Source organism: Haliotis cracherodii, unplaced genomic scaffold (genome assembly GCF_022045235.1).
Source record: "Haliotis cracherodii isolate W230 unplaced genomic scaffold, xgHalCrac1.p SCAF_13, whole genome shotgun sequence".
Lineage (NCBI taxonomy): Eukaryota > Metazoa > Mollusca > Gastropoda > Lepetellida > Haliotidae > Haliotis > Haliotis cracherodii.
In genome coordinates, this window is record NW_027266268.1 from 18437467 (window position 1) to 18454993 (window position 17527).

At 36.1% G+C, this 17527-nt stretch overlaps 1 protein-coding gene across 3 annotated transcripts in view; it reads right to left on the reverse strand.

Moving 5' to 3' along the window:
* Nucleotides 1-17527, reverse strand: part of LOC139459694 (neurogenic locus Notch protein-like) — a 107406-nt gene that overhangs the window by 88014 nt on the left and 1865 nt on the right. For all 3 annotated transcript variants that reach the window (XM_071241324.1, XM_071241323.1, XM_071241322.1), the window contains exon 2: nucleotides 2619-2697. In XM_071241324.1, the coding sequence (XP_071097425.1) occupies nucleotides 2619-2697 (79 nt within the window). The remainder of the gene's footprint in view (nucleotides 1-2618; nucleotides 2698-17527) is intronic.

Sequence of the window (17527 nt, forward strand, 5' to 3'; positions counted from 1 at the left end):
CAAATAATTTAATCCAGTAAGAACAGGGAACAGACAAGATTACATCCTATCAAAATCTCTTTTTATGCCATTTTGAGATTAATGAGCTTGTGCAATTCATCAAATAAGAACTTAACATAAGGTACTCAACTACTTTCCTTTAATCTAATGGGAGGTGTGAAAGTAGACATTGCACGAAATGAGGATCAATGCGTCTTTCATAGATCATGACACATGAAATCAACCAATCAATGGTTCAGAGCGTAATTAACATTATAAACACGCTTAACGCAATGTCGTGTGGCCAATTGAGCTAGTCCACCTTCTTTACCTTCCCAAACTGTCGAAGCAAACCATTTCTGATTGGGATTAAATAATTAACCAGCGAATCTTTGAGAAAATATGGTTCCGAATTGCAAGAAAAAAGAAAGCTAGTGAAATATTAATGTGGTTTTGTTGATCAGACTCTGAAACATTTCTTTTGTTGTCATCGAGCAAAACCCCTTGAGAGTGCAACCATGCTATTGATCCAGGCGCACAAAGACAGACAGTTGATGTACAGTTCTATAATACAGGTTCAGTCCAGGTTTAACCTGTATAGGTATTGCTAACTACACAGAAAACAAAAGTTAATTAACACTATAAGGTAACTAATTCAGTTGTTTGTCAGGGATGATAAAAAGTGGCCTGTCAGTAAGTTCGGAATCTTTTAGTGCAGGATGAGCAAGCACAATCAGCCTTTAGGTATGAGATATATGAACAGTTAAATTTGTATATAGATGAATGCTTTCAATGGAATACACTGTGGCTGTATTGTGATATATTGTGATACACTGAGACTGTATTGTGATATATTGTAATGCATAGTGGCTGTATTGTGATATATTGTAATACACTGTCACTGTATTGTGATATATTTTGGATGCATTGTGATACATTGTTGTATATTGTGGATGTATTGACACATACTGGAGAGGAGGAGTAAAAAGGAAAGGTGGGAAGAGGAAGGGTAAGAAGGGAAGTTGGGGAGAGGAGGGGTAAGAAGGGAAGGTGGGGAGAAGAGGGAGCAAGAGGGGAAGGTAGGAAGAAGAGGGGTAAGAAGGGAAGTTGGGGAGAGGATGGGTAAGAAGGGAAGTTGGGGAGAGGAGGGGTTAAAAGGGAAGGTGGGGAGAAGAGGATTAAAAAGGAAAGGTGGGGAGAGGAGGATTCAAAAGGGAAGGTGGGGACAGGAGGGGGTAAGGAGGGAAGGTTACCAATGACAATACAGAGCTCAGTTACATCAAACCTTATACATCACATCCTGTGGACAAGAAGATGTGGAGAAATCTGATCTCTCAACAAAAATGTTGGCATCAATTATGAAAATGTAACTACTGTTGGGCAGAATTAACTATTCTTCGAACTCCCTCTCAAAGAAATATGAAACCCTGTTAATGTGGATCTGTAATGATGAATTTGCTGAAGATTTTAATGAGTGAAATCAATACCTTAAGCAAAAGTCGGGACAAGTACCATGCTCGCATCGCGTAAAAACCTAGTCATAAATTGTTGATTGGACTCATCTCAAAACACTTACTGACAGCAATGGAAGTCATAAATAACTAAGACTGTTTGCTGATTGTCTTGATGATGGACAGGTATATAAAGAAGCTACGCTAACACTTGTTTCAATTGTACTGTTAGTCACAAATTATACACTCGAATACAAGTTTAGATAAAACGTAGATGAATCAAGATGTGATCAACCTGTAATACACAGAAGAATCAAGACACAAGCCATTAAAAGCCGAATAGTCAAATTGTCAATATAAACGTCACCTTTGCAACATATACTGAAGGGGAAAAATAACTGAACATATGGCTACATTGTAGAACAATGCTTACTGTGGCTTTAATTCAAAACAAAATTATGAATCTATATGTCAGTTTTACCGTATTTCCTCCAATATAACACCTCTATTTGTGTATTACAGACACTGGAGACATGGCCTCTATATCTTGATTGTAAGTTTCTCAAGGTGATCGTTTCTTAACTGTTTTACTATACCAAGCATGTATTGGGGACCCTTCATTTGTTCACCGCAATTTTGAGACCATTCACTATATGTTTTCCTAAAGGGATCATTCATTTACTCATAAGGGTGAGTAAGATTTTACTCCATTTTTAGCAATATTCCAGCAACATCACACCGAGGGACACTAGAAATGCGCCTCACACATTGTTCCTATGTGAGGAATATGACCCAGGTCTTTGGTGTGATGGGCAAATGTTTTAACCTGTAGAATACCAGAACGACCATATTACTAGAAAATGACAGTGATATGACAGGTGGAATCTGAATGGTCAATAGAAGAGACATAACTTGTAATAGGCACTGGTTGCGCTACGAACAGGCCCAGAAATGCCAGCCAAGTTCAGCATAGATGGAAACTGGACTTTTACAGTCAGTTAACTCCCTTGTGTTGGGAAGATGCACAATGCTGCAATCCTTGCGTGTTTCAAACAGACATGCAACTAATTCATTGCAACATGAGCAAGTTATTGCTGTTACATATACTAATGTTTTATTTGTTGCAGATCTTGTTCATTTCGACAGTGTGAACTGTAGTATCCAACATGAAAAGGGAAGGTCACTCACTTGCAGACACTGTGGTCTGAAGATATCCCGATGCACTGTGCCTGGTTCTTGCAGGGGTTGGGATGGCAGGATGGGAAGCCTGGAATAAGGAATCAGAGTTAACAAAAGTCATTCCGAAAAACATGCTTTGAACAGACTTTTTGAAAACCTTGGCTTATCTGCTGACTCCAAGAATGGAAAATGTGAACAAAATTAAATGAAATGGAGTTTTTTTTTATTCTTATGACCTAGAATGCATAAATTGCTAATAAATACAACCAATATACTGTTGATGTCAACATTACTAAAAAATCATAAACAAAACCTGTTGAAAACGTTTTTTTAAAACTCCCACCCACACTTTATTTTTCTACCTACTAAACATTTTTTTAAATCCAAATAACATTCAAGACAAAAATCAATTAATTTTTACCAGTGGCTTTTTTTTAAATCTTTTTAATGATCTTACAAACACATTAACTTCATATTGCCATTTTGGTATGGTTATAGTAATAATTTGCTTAATGGTTTCGTTTTAAACTGGTGTTAATCTTGCATCTTATTTCTATGCTGCTTAAATGACACTCAAATACATGTTGGATGTAAATGCATGACAAGCAAAATTATATATAATAGAAAAAAGTTAAATTTATACATCTTTTTACAACAGCTGCAAAAATAGACATGTCCACTGCCCTGACAACTGAATAGTAGGTGCATGTGCACAGCATGCTATCTCTCATACTTAGAGGGTAAAATAATACACCTGTCAAATCATCAGTTTTTTTTAAATCATTTTAAAATAATACTTTTTGTAATTCAACCCTATAGTATAGGGATAGTGAAGGGATGACTATAAGGGCTATTTTCACTGTTGTGAATGTACTGCGGTGCCGTAGACTAACATTTAGTCTATGAAATCTTATATTACACAATACCCTTCTTGACTCTAAAATTAAACAAATAATTTTTCCCCGATGCTGAATAGAGCTAGCTAGAGCTGGCTAGACTTGCTATTGTATATATATCTAGATTGTTTTTTTATATATATTCCACAGTCATCATGCAGGACTAGCGGTGCTGTAAAAGCCGACTATGCTTGTCGTAAAAGGCGACTAACAGATCAGGTGATCAGGCGCTCTGACTTGGTTCATGCATGTCATTGCATCCAAATTGCGTAGACTGATACTCATGATGTCAATCACTGGACTGTCTGGTCCAGACGCGATTATTTACAGACCGCCGTCATATAGCTGGAATATATCTGAGTGCGGAGTTAACCAACAGACAAACAAACAAATCATTGTCAACTATTGTAATATTATTGTGATTAACCAACTTTAAGGCTAGATCATCATATTAATCAACGTAATAGAAAGGACTAAGTACTGCCACCAATGTCAAAATCTTTCATTTTCCTCTCATTACTCAAACGAAAAGAAAGCAAATCTAATCTGAAGTTGTCATAATTCTTGCTACATGAGGATTGGCAATTGCTGTAAAAACTGAGTTTTCTGATGCATAATTTACGTATTATTTTACTTGCATTTTAACAAACTGCAACTATTGAAACTATTGATTGTTGGCAACAATGCCATTGTTATTTCTAAATTCCTATCGCTACATAGAACAATCGTAGTGTGACAATTGCAATAAACTGATAGTTCGATACATCGTTACCTTAGTAGACCAGTAGTTTGCATATCAATTAAATATCAAACTGTACAAGAAATAAATTCAAGACAGTAACTAAAATTGATCATGCTTATCATGTCTTGTGTAAAAAAAATTCTTATGATTGGATTGCACAGATCTAATATTTCTGTAACAGTGAAATTTGTATGACATGCCTTAACATAACAACCCACTGAGATCTATGTACATAGACTAGAGGGTAGGATTATTTGCACCTGATAACGAGTCCTAATGGTGCAATTGATCATTGATTGACAGGTGTATATAACGGGTGTAGTTGTATTGATTGCATATTAGCAAGTGCTCACAACACAATGAAATCTAGCTACACTATTAGTCGGGAGATCAATATCACTAACAACAATGTGGTGAAGATGTCGCCACAGAGAAATCAAACACAATTATTATTGACATTCCGCCATCCTGACATGTTGCAGGAAAGAAAGTTGCAGTCAGTTTCTTTATTTCAGTTCAAATTTGGAAATAACTTCTTGATGTCATAACGCAAGATCCATACCACTCAAAAAAAGCAAAAGAACACCCGATTCTTTCACACTGCTATTGTTATTCTGTTATGACAGAAAAACTTTAGTCATATGATTTGTTTGTTTGTTTATTGTTTAATGCCACACTCAGCAATATTCCAGCTATATGATGGCAGTCTGTAAATAATTGAGTCTGGACCAAACAATCCAGTGATTGACATCATGAGCATCGTTCCACGCAATTGGGAAACAATGACATGCATCAACCAAGTCAGCGAGTCTGACCACCCGATGCCGTTAGTCGCCTCTTAAAACAAGCATAGCCACCCTTTAAGGCGAGCATGGGTTGCTGAAGCAGATGTTATTTAACTTCTTTTGAGTAGAATATATAGAAATTCAGAAGTCAAAGCAACATGTTTAGGGCTAAAATAAATACTACAACGCTTTGAAAATAGTTCATCTTGTACTGATGATGATGTCTATAAGAAGTAAAATTGATACCTGATTTCTTCCAGTTTCAAATTATACAGTGTTTCAGGTCTTGTTATTAAAGTAGAAGAACTTTTAATCTATCTTTAATGTCTAAACCTACAAAATCATTCAACACTCAAGCTTAGCGAATAAAGTTCTAATACAAGCAGAATTACAGGTTGACGGAAAATAGAGTCGTGAGTAATGTTTTTTCAATGGTTGCATCATTAGCTAGGTGGTCGCCTGTCTGTTGTTTTACGAACAACACATTACCGCTGACCATCCCCCGGAAATACCTGCCTTGTTAGTCGACAAACAGTGAGTTGTGTTCACCGACAACATAGTCCTGTATCTCCATGGCTAATGCTTCATCTGCTCACAGTCACTTGTTTGCTGGGACTGTAGTGATGTGATGATGATAGTCTTCTTGATGGGATTGTTTCAAGATAAAAAGAGATCACTACTGGCAGCTAGTCACTAGTCCACAGATAAAGTGTATTAAGTTTTTTTTTAAGCTTGAAAGTCTGATGTTTTAACCAGTAACTAACCTTTACATCAGTTAACAAATTCACATCAGACCCAAAAGTGTTTTAAATTGACAGTGAGTATGGTTTTAACACTGCAATATTCCAATAATCGCGGTGGAAACCAGAAATGGACTTTACATATTGTACCCATGAGGGAAATAGAACCCAGGCCTTTGGCATGATGAGCTACGCTTTAACCACTTGGCTACTCCACCGCCCCCAAATTGACTGTGAATGGATATATGTGGTGTTTCTATTCAAACTAATCCTGCCCTGGACACAGCTACCGAAACATTCCAAAAACAGGATAACAACATTCTAGGACATATTTAGTCCCTGAAAGATTTTTACAAAATAAAAAGTAAAATCCAAAAGGAGCCAAGAACAATGCTAATTGCTTTGGAGCAATCTAGACTTGAGTTGAATTCAATTGAAATGTGTTTTCTTGTAATTACCCAATGTATTCTTCTCAATTTGCATCAATGCACTTTCTTACAGATCTGTTTGTTTGTTTGTTTGTTGTTTAACACCGCACTCAGAAATATGCCACCTATATGACGGTGGTTTGTAAATAATTGAGTCTGGACCAGACAATCCAGTGATTGACATCATGAGCATCAATCCACGCAATTGGGATATGATAAAATGCATCAACCAAGTCAGCGAGCCTGACCACCCGATCCCGTTAGTCACCTTTTACAGCAAGCATAGGTTGCTGAAGACCTATTCTACCCTGAATCTTCACGGGTTGAATGATAACATGAGTAAATACTCAATGGCTCAAACACGTATGTTGAGACGTGTGTACATCTGCATGATTACAGTGCTACTCATCATGCTCATATACAACATTTAATTATGCCATAAAAAAATGCAAAGTAGACAAATGTTATGGATAACAACTTTTTTATTTTGCTTTAATAACATTCACAGCATAATAAAGAAGTTGTTATCCATGACCGTTTGTCAACTTTGTCATCCTTCTACTTCTAAGAAATTCTCATCCAACAATTTAGAAACAAATTGTTCTTGTCAATGCTCCCCTTAAGTGTTGCCGAACCCTAGTTTATACTGACACTTTTAGCAGTGCTTAATTTTTGTGTAAAAAAATTGACATGTGAAGAATTACCAAAATGGAATCTTAAATCCTGAAAATAAAATCGGACCTTGCAACCAAGTGATGAAAAGAAATCTATTTGATGTGTCCAGCATAAGTTAACTTTTCAGTATCCCCGAAGAAATTTAAGGAATTATTATTCCTGTAACAGTAAACTCTTGAACAATTACCAGCATATCACAATACTGACAACTTATAAAACATACATCCTTGTCCACTAATACAAATGCAAAAATCCCATTCTCAACCTGACACAAACCTATTAAGGTTATCCTTAACACCGACATATCAATCTGTGACGCCAAGAAAAGCAAAAATCCCATTTTCTCCTACACACCAACTTATTTGAGTCAGCCTTAAAATCGACATAAATCTGTCATGCTAAAAAAGCTAAATTCCCATTCTCTACTAGACACAAACTTATTTTGTTCAGCCTTACAACCAACAGTTGATTCCGTGATATATTTTATTGTTAACATAAGAACACAAAACATATACAGCGCATTAGCCTTGCATCAGAATGATTCATTCATTAGTATTGCACCTGCTATCAATATCAAGTAACATGACATATACCTGCAGAGAAACTGCAAAAAGGTTTTCACAGAAAGCTTCAAAAACATATTTAGCAAGCTCCTGCTAGAAATAGCGTTGCGTTGCACTGGGCGCGCCTAGCATAACAAATGTTCATACCTGGCCATCCCACACAAATCTCCGAAAAGTCACATGACCTCCAGAGCTAAAGGCCACGAACTTGCTCCAAGTTTGAAACATTCACTTTATTTTGTCATTCTTGACATGTTGTTGTCTAATTGTTTTGAATGAAACAAGTATAAGCAGTAAATATTAACAAAGTTGGCCGTCAGTCATTCTGTCGAGTCTTGTACCGTGGGCTGCTTTTGATGCAATGCTTTGGCATGCTCCTTGCGTTTAGTGAAAATCATAACTTGCCTAATATGAGCTTAAACTTTAACATACAAATATGAAAGCTTCCGTGTTGAAATTTATCATTAACAAGTTTTGAAATACCTTGGTAATATATTTTCAGTAATTTTCACAATCATTGTCAGGTATTTAGCATCAACAAATGGAAACATCAGTGTTTGAAAGGTTGGGTTATGATAAGGGCCACATTGGCACTAAAAGGCTGTATAAGTCAAGAAATGAATGAAACTTTTGATTTTGTTTGGCTTCTTTTTTTACCTATAAGAACTCAAGCAATACAAGTGAGTCTCATATGTGAGCCTGTTTTCAACTGAAACCTGATTTCCCTTGGAGATGTACATAAAGACACCTCAAACACAGACAATATATTGCAGACCCCTGTGTTCCATCACAAAACTTGCAAATCATACAAAGAAAAAAGAGAAAATTATAATTGTCGGACAACTTTCATAAGATACCTAACCTAACATAACCTTAATATTTGCCATTATATAGGATTCTTACAGAGTACATCATTTTGACACACACCTATCACAAACATACAAGGATTTAGATGATACTCTGTCAACAGTTGGACCATGTCCGACCCACTTGTTCTGCCGTACTGTATCAAGAATCAAGCCTATTTTATTGTTCGGAAACATCTACAATACCTAGCATGAAATATTAATCAATTACACAAGTACAAATCCTATATACTGCTTTTTCTCATCAAAACACACATATATACTACTCAAAGGAAGTAAAGAGGACCCGATTTCTTCACATGACTAGTTAAACTGTCACGGAAATGACAGATAATCATAGTCATGTGAAAAGAATCAGGCATTCGGTGACTTCTTTTGAGTAGTATATTTACAGAGCATGGATAATAAATGAAAATATAGGTTTACAAGGTGTAAACTAGCAGTACATTCGATGACAGTTACATGACATGGATGGTTATGGCACTTCATTTATACCTGACTCTAACTGTTAAAGATGTCACCTAAATCATACTTCAATTTACGATACTTAGCGAGCCATTATTGTTGTGGCGTAACACAAGTACAAATCCTCTATACTGCTTTTTCTCATCAATACACACATATATACAACTCAAAGTAAGTAAAGAACACCCGATTTCTTCACATGACTAGTTAAACTGTCACGGAAATGACAGATAATCATAGTCATGTGAAAAGAATCAGGCATTCGATGACTTCTTTTGAGTAGTATATTTACAGAGCATGGATAATAAATGAAAATATAGGTTGAATACAGATAATACAGCACAGCATTTATGAATATTACAAAGAAGAGTATTAGAGTAAACACTTCACATATTGATTCAGCAATTATTAATGTATTCTGATTGTTAGGATTCATGATAAGCTTGAGTAGTATGTCAGTACTAAACAATGGGAGTATTCACATCCTGGAACAGTCTATCAGGGTCCACAATGAAGCTCGCACTTATTTATCTATGGTTTATGGGTTATTTGCCTAAAGTATGAAAAAGGAATAAATTACTTTTGACAAAAGCAAACTGGGCCGACTGTAATACAATTAGATGAAATGAAAAAGAAACATGAAAATTATCGTCGGTTGTAAGAGTGAGTGAGTGAGTTAATATTTAACGTCACATCGGCAGTATTTCAGCCATATCGTCGGTTGTAAGAAAAAGTGAATGTGACTTAAGTCTTTATTCTTATAACAAAAACGCTTTTCACTTGGTTTCGATTCGCAATCATATTACCGTAATGATGTGATGTATGAGTTTGTTTTTCAGTCTTTAGTAGCAGTAGTAATCTGGAGATGGTAATTTAAAAAATTAAATGTTTGACCATCAGCATAGTATTTTAGGCCAAACATATGCTATTTATATTGCATGGATCGATGCTCATCATATCAATCACTGTATTGTATGGTCCAAACTCGATTCTTTACAGACCACCATCATATAGCTTGAATATTGATGAGTGAGGCGTTAAACAACAAACCAACCAACTTTCTTTTATCCCTTTAACCTATACGTGAGACAGGGTAACAACAAGTACCATCTTTTGACATCTTTTGTTATGATGCTGTCAGGGATCGACCTACAGACCTTCCAGGCAAATGCTCTATCCACTGGACCACAGGGGCGGTCAAACAAGGTGTAAACTAGCAGTACATTTGATGACAGTTACATGACATGGATGGTTATGGCACTTCATTTATACCTGACTCTAACTGTTACAGATGTCACCTAAATCATACATCAATTTAAGATACTTACCGAGCCATTATTGCTGTGACGTAACAAAAGTGCACTACTGATTTGTTCAAGTGTGACTAACTGGATTCTAGTGATGCAGGTGTGTAAACATTTATGACAAGATGGGTTATGTAATTCCACACTTGTCAAAACAACAGGGTTAAACTATGGGAACTACTGAATGGTTTCCAAACACTCACCAATGTGTTAGGACCTTGTCTTTCAATAGTGTCTAACTTTGGCACTGCATTTAGCCCATTTCAGCCTCTAAATAACTCTTCATTTAGTAATATCATCTTAGTCCAATAAAATATTTCAAAACTGTCATTTTGTTAAATTGTCTGATAATGTGTAAGGAGAGGGGGCTCAGAGAATCTCTTCATTTAAAACTAGACTTTTTTTTTAAAAAAACACTAAAATTGCAATTATATCATATCTATATTATTATAGAATTCATAGAATTTTGTAGCTTTATTATTTTAAATTTTAGTTGGAGTAAGTGCATGAGTATGGTCTTATGCCACTTTTAGGGACACCAATGATTACATTCATGTGATGTACCTATCACGCAGAATCAAACCCAGGCATTCAGTGTGACAAGTAAATGCTTTAACCTCTAGGCTACCCAACTGCCCCTTCTTGATTCTGGGTATGTATGAGTGACTAAACGTACCTTGCATACCATGGAATTGTAACTAGCCCATGCCACCACGTGCACCAATATATAGAACATGTGCTAATCTCAACCGATAGCGAATATACAGCATGGGAACATTAGGCCATAAACAGTATCTCTTTGTCATCCACTCAATCTCTGAATATACATTCCTAATCAATTACTTCGTCATCATTTCGGCAAGTGAACCTACAAGACTGTGTGACTCATCTTCAAGATACAGTCAAGTCCCGTTAAACCGACATGGTTGGTTGCATATGATTCTGTCGGATTAACGAGTATGTCAGATAAACGAAATTAAGAAGTATCAACGTTCGTGATCGGAAATCGGACAACAACACGATAGATAACGTTAAAAACATGTAATAAAAAAAATAAAAATCATATTGCTATGTTACATTGTTAGCGGAATATGTTTTTTAATCATGCAACCTCTAACGCTCAACACAAAACAACTGTTACGGACTGTACGACTTATTCAAAATACTTTAAAAAGCATAGTCTGGAATGGAAGTTATTCAAAATACTTTAAAAAGCATAGTCTGGAATGGAAGTCGCAAGTTTGAAACTGGTACCGCAAAGCCTAAGAAAGCTGCTTTCTAAGTGGCTAACCTGGACTTCCTATTAGTCATTTCATTGGTCTGTCATAGTTCGTGAAATGTAATTACCATGGTGGCTCAGAAGGCCCTAACACAGTTGAAAGACACCACCCAACAGGGAAGAGATGCTTGGAAATTACAATATAAAGGAGACTTCCACTGTACTGCTGTAATTACGTTTTGACAGTCATTCCTCCTTCATATTTTAATATATCTATCACAATATATAAAAGCCTACACCCTTTGTGTCACAGGTCGAAACCTTAGTCAAAATGAAATAATTATATATAATTACAGTTTCAAAAAAATTACCAGTAAGAAGTTTCTCTTTACACAAAATACCTTCCAATTAAATTCCGTACTTCTTTTTCTTAATCATTACATGAAGTCATCATCCGTAACATTTCACATGAATTAGTCACGAAAATTCCATACAGAATAATAAATACATGAGATTAACTTGCTTATCAAACAGATGTACACACTGAAGCACAATGTGCTTTATCTTAGTTGAAAGTTACAGCCTGACTTCCATACACAGGGATGCTTAATAATACTGTTTACCCATCCAGACACCCTGAATACCGATGGTTCTAATGATAAAGATTGGAGGGGGGGATGTGCAGGTGAGGGGGGTTCAATGGGGGGCAACAAGTCCCCGCTAAAGCGTGGGAACCTGAGACAGCTGCAAACTACCAAGGACCCCTGGTGGTGACAAGCCATCTGCTGCTCCAAGAGGGATGGTGAAGTGGAAAAAAATAGTTCCTGAAAACAGTTCATGCACGACTGGCTCCAGGAGTCAAGACTGGTGAATTAATAATGGGTCTAATTTATTTGAGGATTTATAATTAGTTTACCATTGACTTTGTTAACTAAGATTTGCAACATCTTGTAGAGAATAGGTTAATTATCGAAAGTTTAATTGTCTGATTTTAAAAAATTTAATACTATTCCACGAGAACATTCGACACTAGCTAAGATTTAATATCCTACAGTATGAAATCTCAGCAGCTGCTGATCTGAGATTCTCAGATGCTCAGACAAACCCCTATTTGACCAACAAAATGCCTCACAGTCATCCTGTGAACTGAGACCGCCTCCGTGGTCTTGTGGTAGAGCGTCCGCCCGGAGAGCGGAAGGTCCAGGGTTCGATCCCGGGCCGCGTCATACAAAAAGACGTTAAAAGATTGTACTTGTTGTTACCCTGTCTGGCGCTCGGCATTTAGGGGCTAAAACAAGGACTGGTCGGCTCGGAGTCAGTATACTGTGTCTGAGTGGGGTATTCATGTTAAACTGCGGCATGGTATCTCAGTGAGCTAGCACTATAAATCGGCATCAGTCCGGACTAGTACAAGCAGCCACACACACACATACACGTGCATGCACGTCGCTATATAAGTGCAATAATCTTGGACGCGACGTTAAACCCAATTTCACCTCACCTCACCTCCTGTGAACTGTGTTTTATAAGGGATATTACAATTTAAATAGAGCAGAAACCATAGACCTAATTACATCCAAAATACCAAACGTTCATAAATTAGGAGAAGACAGACAAATGTTTCATTTACCTTACAATAAATCACAGTCTGTCATACAAAATATAACCAGATATATTGACTCATGTTTTGAGCTGAGATATCCAAAAACTCAAAATTACTACTACTAGTAAATCAGAAGCAAGAGGTCAATGTTGATCTTTGTATATATAACCATACATCATCGTTGTCTGTATTTAAAGAATTACTTTCCAAGGTGACTAACACACGTCCATGAACATTATGAAATATAAAGACGATTACTGTAACCTTAAGGGTCGGGTACCATACCCTTCTCCCAGAATTTCATAAACCTCATTTTAAATTAAAATGAAGAACACTTTATCCCAATAAACCCTGGTTATATTACTTATGTACATGATGTATAACGTCACATAATAACTTCAGCATGATCAACATTAAGTCCTATTTTAGCAGCATTCCAATACAATCACACCAGGATTGGGCTTAAAACAATGTACCCATGTGGGGGATCAAACCCAGGTCTTCAGCATGACGAGCAAACGATTTCACCACTAGGCTACCCCACCTCCTTTTTCTCTCTCAAATGTTCAAAAATGGGATTTTTGTGAAAACAATATTTTTAATCATTCTGTTAGTATTTCTATTTCATCAGATCATCAGTGCCAAACAATGGAGTGTCTATCCACTTTGTTAGACTTATATTCTGTGAATGGAGAAGTAAGGATACAATGAGCTAAGACCCATTTCAATGGAGTATCTATCCACTTTCTTGGGCTTACATTCTGTGAAGGAAAGATACACTAACACTTAGTCAATGAAAACATGTCTTTAAAATAATTGGGATTTTTCTTCGTGAGAACCTTTCCTCATCTGCTGTTTCAAACTAGACATGGTTAGTTTGATCTATACTTGCTTAGGTTTTTAGTAAAAAAATATTTCATAAAAAAACAAAATCCACAGTCATGGTTCAGGACTAAATGGACGAGTAAGGATACAAATCAGCTAAGCCCATTTCAGGTAAAAATAACCCATTACGTATGAAAATGATGGGCTAGTTTTGAAATACACATCCAGAAGATCAATACAGCTAAACAATGAACAGTTGAAAGCTAATTCAGGAGCCAGTGCTGGACCTCCTAGCAGCATTTACCCCTGGGACACACTCACTTACATCATACATCATAATAAATCTGTACGATGTTCAATGTTAAACACCACTAAAAGCAACCGTTGACTTAGTATTTTCATGCTTGAAGAGCCAACTGTTTTGGTCTATCAAAGAGACTGTTCTCTGTAAAATATTGATCAGTTATGAAGAGTATACATAAATCTTGGCGAAGATATATTTAAATACATCTATGACTATGTAAATATGTACAATACTCATAGGTTCCTTTCATGATCTCAACACAAACTTGTCTGGTGATTGAAGAATTCACTTGAACATGGTTTTTTTGTTTAAGGAGGTATACACGTGCGTCATTTACATGGACTTACACTGTTTTTATTTCAATACCTCCATAAACGCAAAAGGATAGACTGAAGTCAATTCTTAAAATAAAAAAGTTAACAATAATAACTTCACATTTCTGTCGACAAATGATACAAAAGCAGTTACATCATCAAATCAAATGTCAAGGAATCACTTACAATTTAATAATTGAAACCTACATTGCGGAAACAAATGTTTAATATCTTGCAACATTAACCAGAGAAGTTGGCTTATATGGAGTCTGTGAGTGAGCGAGTGAAATTTGTTTAATGCTGCAGTCACTGTCAGCCAAAATCGAGCGATATCATTGTGGTCTCAATGTAATCAATTTGGGCTTATTTGAACACATAAAGCATTCATCACACTATCACAATACATAAAAGGGCTCAGAATCACAACCGTAATATATTTCCAAATAATATGAACTGTGCTTTTCATACTTTTGTTTGCATATTTATACTGAAATATTTACGGCTAAGAGGAAGGTTTGTATTATCAACAGTGATTCACAAAGCTTTCATAATGAAGACTAGTTGCACTCGATCATGTCCATACGTTATTTCCATAATTATTATGTGAAAATACATATTGCATCATCACAAATTAACATGTACAGTAAACTATGTTTATAACGAACACGCCTATAATGGACTGACGGAGATCACCAAAATATTATTTGTTCCTGGCCATTTGATATATATATATATAAAAAACAAACTTAAATTAGCTGTCCCTTTGAGTTCGTTATAACCATAGTTTACTGTACATTAAAAGAGTAGAAGGTAAAAAGCAAGATTTTTTTTACTTCCTGTGCTTTGTAAAAAGCAAGTTTTTCTGTAGGGATAATGAACCCAAGGATTAATCCAGGTATTTTAACCATAGCCATGCCTAATGTTATTTACCTGAGCAAAGGTGATTGTATTTCACTGCTGACAAGGTCAACAAAGAAAGAAAAGGCTTTAATATTTACTTTTAAAGTTTATGTAATTGTGTACAATACCATGCTAAAATATCTCTGAATATAAGAAAAATAAGGTCTTAAAAAAATAGGCAGAAAAATCCTTGTCCTTTAAACCTCATTTCATAGATAAATAACTGGAACTTTAATATATCAAAACATGGCTGAGGCCATAGCAAGGACTTTTTAACCCCAACGAACACAAAGCATCAGCATGAAGAGCGAGGAATTCCCCTTCTGAAGCCATGTCCCGTTGCAAGGTTTCTGTAGGGACCGTGCCAAATCAATGATGTGAACTCTACAGCATTATTGATTTGTCAGGTATTACCTACTGCAGGATAATGGCCATAGTGTCTAAATGTAGGTATTGTTTGGTGCCAACTAAAAGCAGGGGCCATTATCTTGGCAATCGATTCCAGTTTTAGTTGGCTGAACATGTGGATAAGCCAGAGTGCTTGTTCTAGCACCAGGATTCCACCATACAAAGAGGGAAGCTCATATAGATCTCTTGCATGAGATGTATTTTTAGACCAAATGGCTTGAAAGTGGAATTCGGTAACAAATATATATAGCATCTGACATGGATTTCTGGGTGATATACGATGTTATCATGCATGCTATGGAATCATTTTGGAGTGGCAAGTTCTTGGTGAAAACAAAATGAATTATGTGTATGATTTTTTTTCACAATGAAAGCAGTTGGCGGAAATCCCTGCACAATGTTAAAAAACATTTCAATCATTCCCCAGAATTCACACTTAATCTACAGTTTTGGACATTAATCTACAGTATTATATTGTGGGCTGTGCTAAGTTTTAGTGCAAAGACATGTATTCACTCATTCACCCATGAACTTAACCAGACAACCCATGAACTGGAGCCCCAATTAAATATTGAAATCAGTTTTGAACAACTGAAAGCTTGAAATTTTATCCATTTTGGAGAATTGGTTGGATAGAAAGTCATAGTTTATACCCATAGTGGTTTTAATACATCATTTCCAGTGTTTTATTGTTTACATTTTTTTGTGACTTTTCTTCACTTCAAATTGGTAGCAAATCTCTAGCATTGAAAATTACAGCACTCAAATGCTACCAGTCAGTGAAGACTATTCCCTTTGGATTCTCACTTCTCCTCAGCACAATTTAGTAATCTCAGGCTAGTGGACTTGCATGAATTTCGTTGTCTGAATACCATACTAGCAAGCCTCTAGGACCCTGTTAATTCCTAACACTGGTTTCAAGGGGTCATAAGTGTAAAACTTGCCAACATCCATGATCATACGGCCTTGGTGCATCAATGACATACTTAAGAACATGCTGTACTCTAAAGTCTGAACCTCAAAATGTGAATAAGCAGCCCAACTACTAAATTGTGCTGAGGACAGGTGAAAAATCCATGTCGTCCTCCTTGACTAATAAGCAATAAAGGGCTATCATTCTGAACCAGTTTTTCAATTTTGATACACATAGGAACTTAAGAAAACTCACATAAAATGTACACATATAAAACATTTTTATCTCTTTAAAGCACTACTATCCACAAACTAACAGGACTAGTGAAATAAGGTTAACACTAGCCCTCTGGACAAGTCTTATAGAAACAAATTTTCTAAGGATGTGTGGGTGATGTTGATATATGCAAGAAAGCAATATTCCTGCTTTATCACAACACTCTGGAAATAATCTAATTTGAGCCAGGCAAACCATTGGTTGATAGCATGAGCACATACTTCAATAAAATGACTCAGAAAATTAGGAACCAAACCCAAGTTGTTCAATAGATAAAATAGTTGAAGATGTTGCAAAACACACAACCTTCGAAGGAAGCCCTGATTTTATTTCTAGGTTTGACAGCACCATATCCATGCTCATGGGTTTCACCAAAGTGGTAAATGTCTGAGCCATGCATCTCTTCAGGCTTTCCTCCCACACTGAGCTGATATGCTGTGATAACTGGAATACTGTTATAAGTGATGTTAAACACATCTCACTCACCCTTAGGAAGACAAACGTATATAAGGCTGTAACTAAAGAAGGTTTTTAAGACAAACTATCACATACTCTCAATTCACAAAATAACTGGTATTTGGCTAACTTACACACCATTCGGACAAATAGGAGACAATGAGTTTATTTATGCCAAAGTTACATTAGTAATCCATTTAAGTTTAATCATAATAGACATTAGCATACCTGGTTCC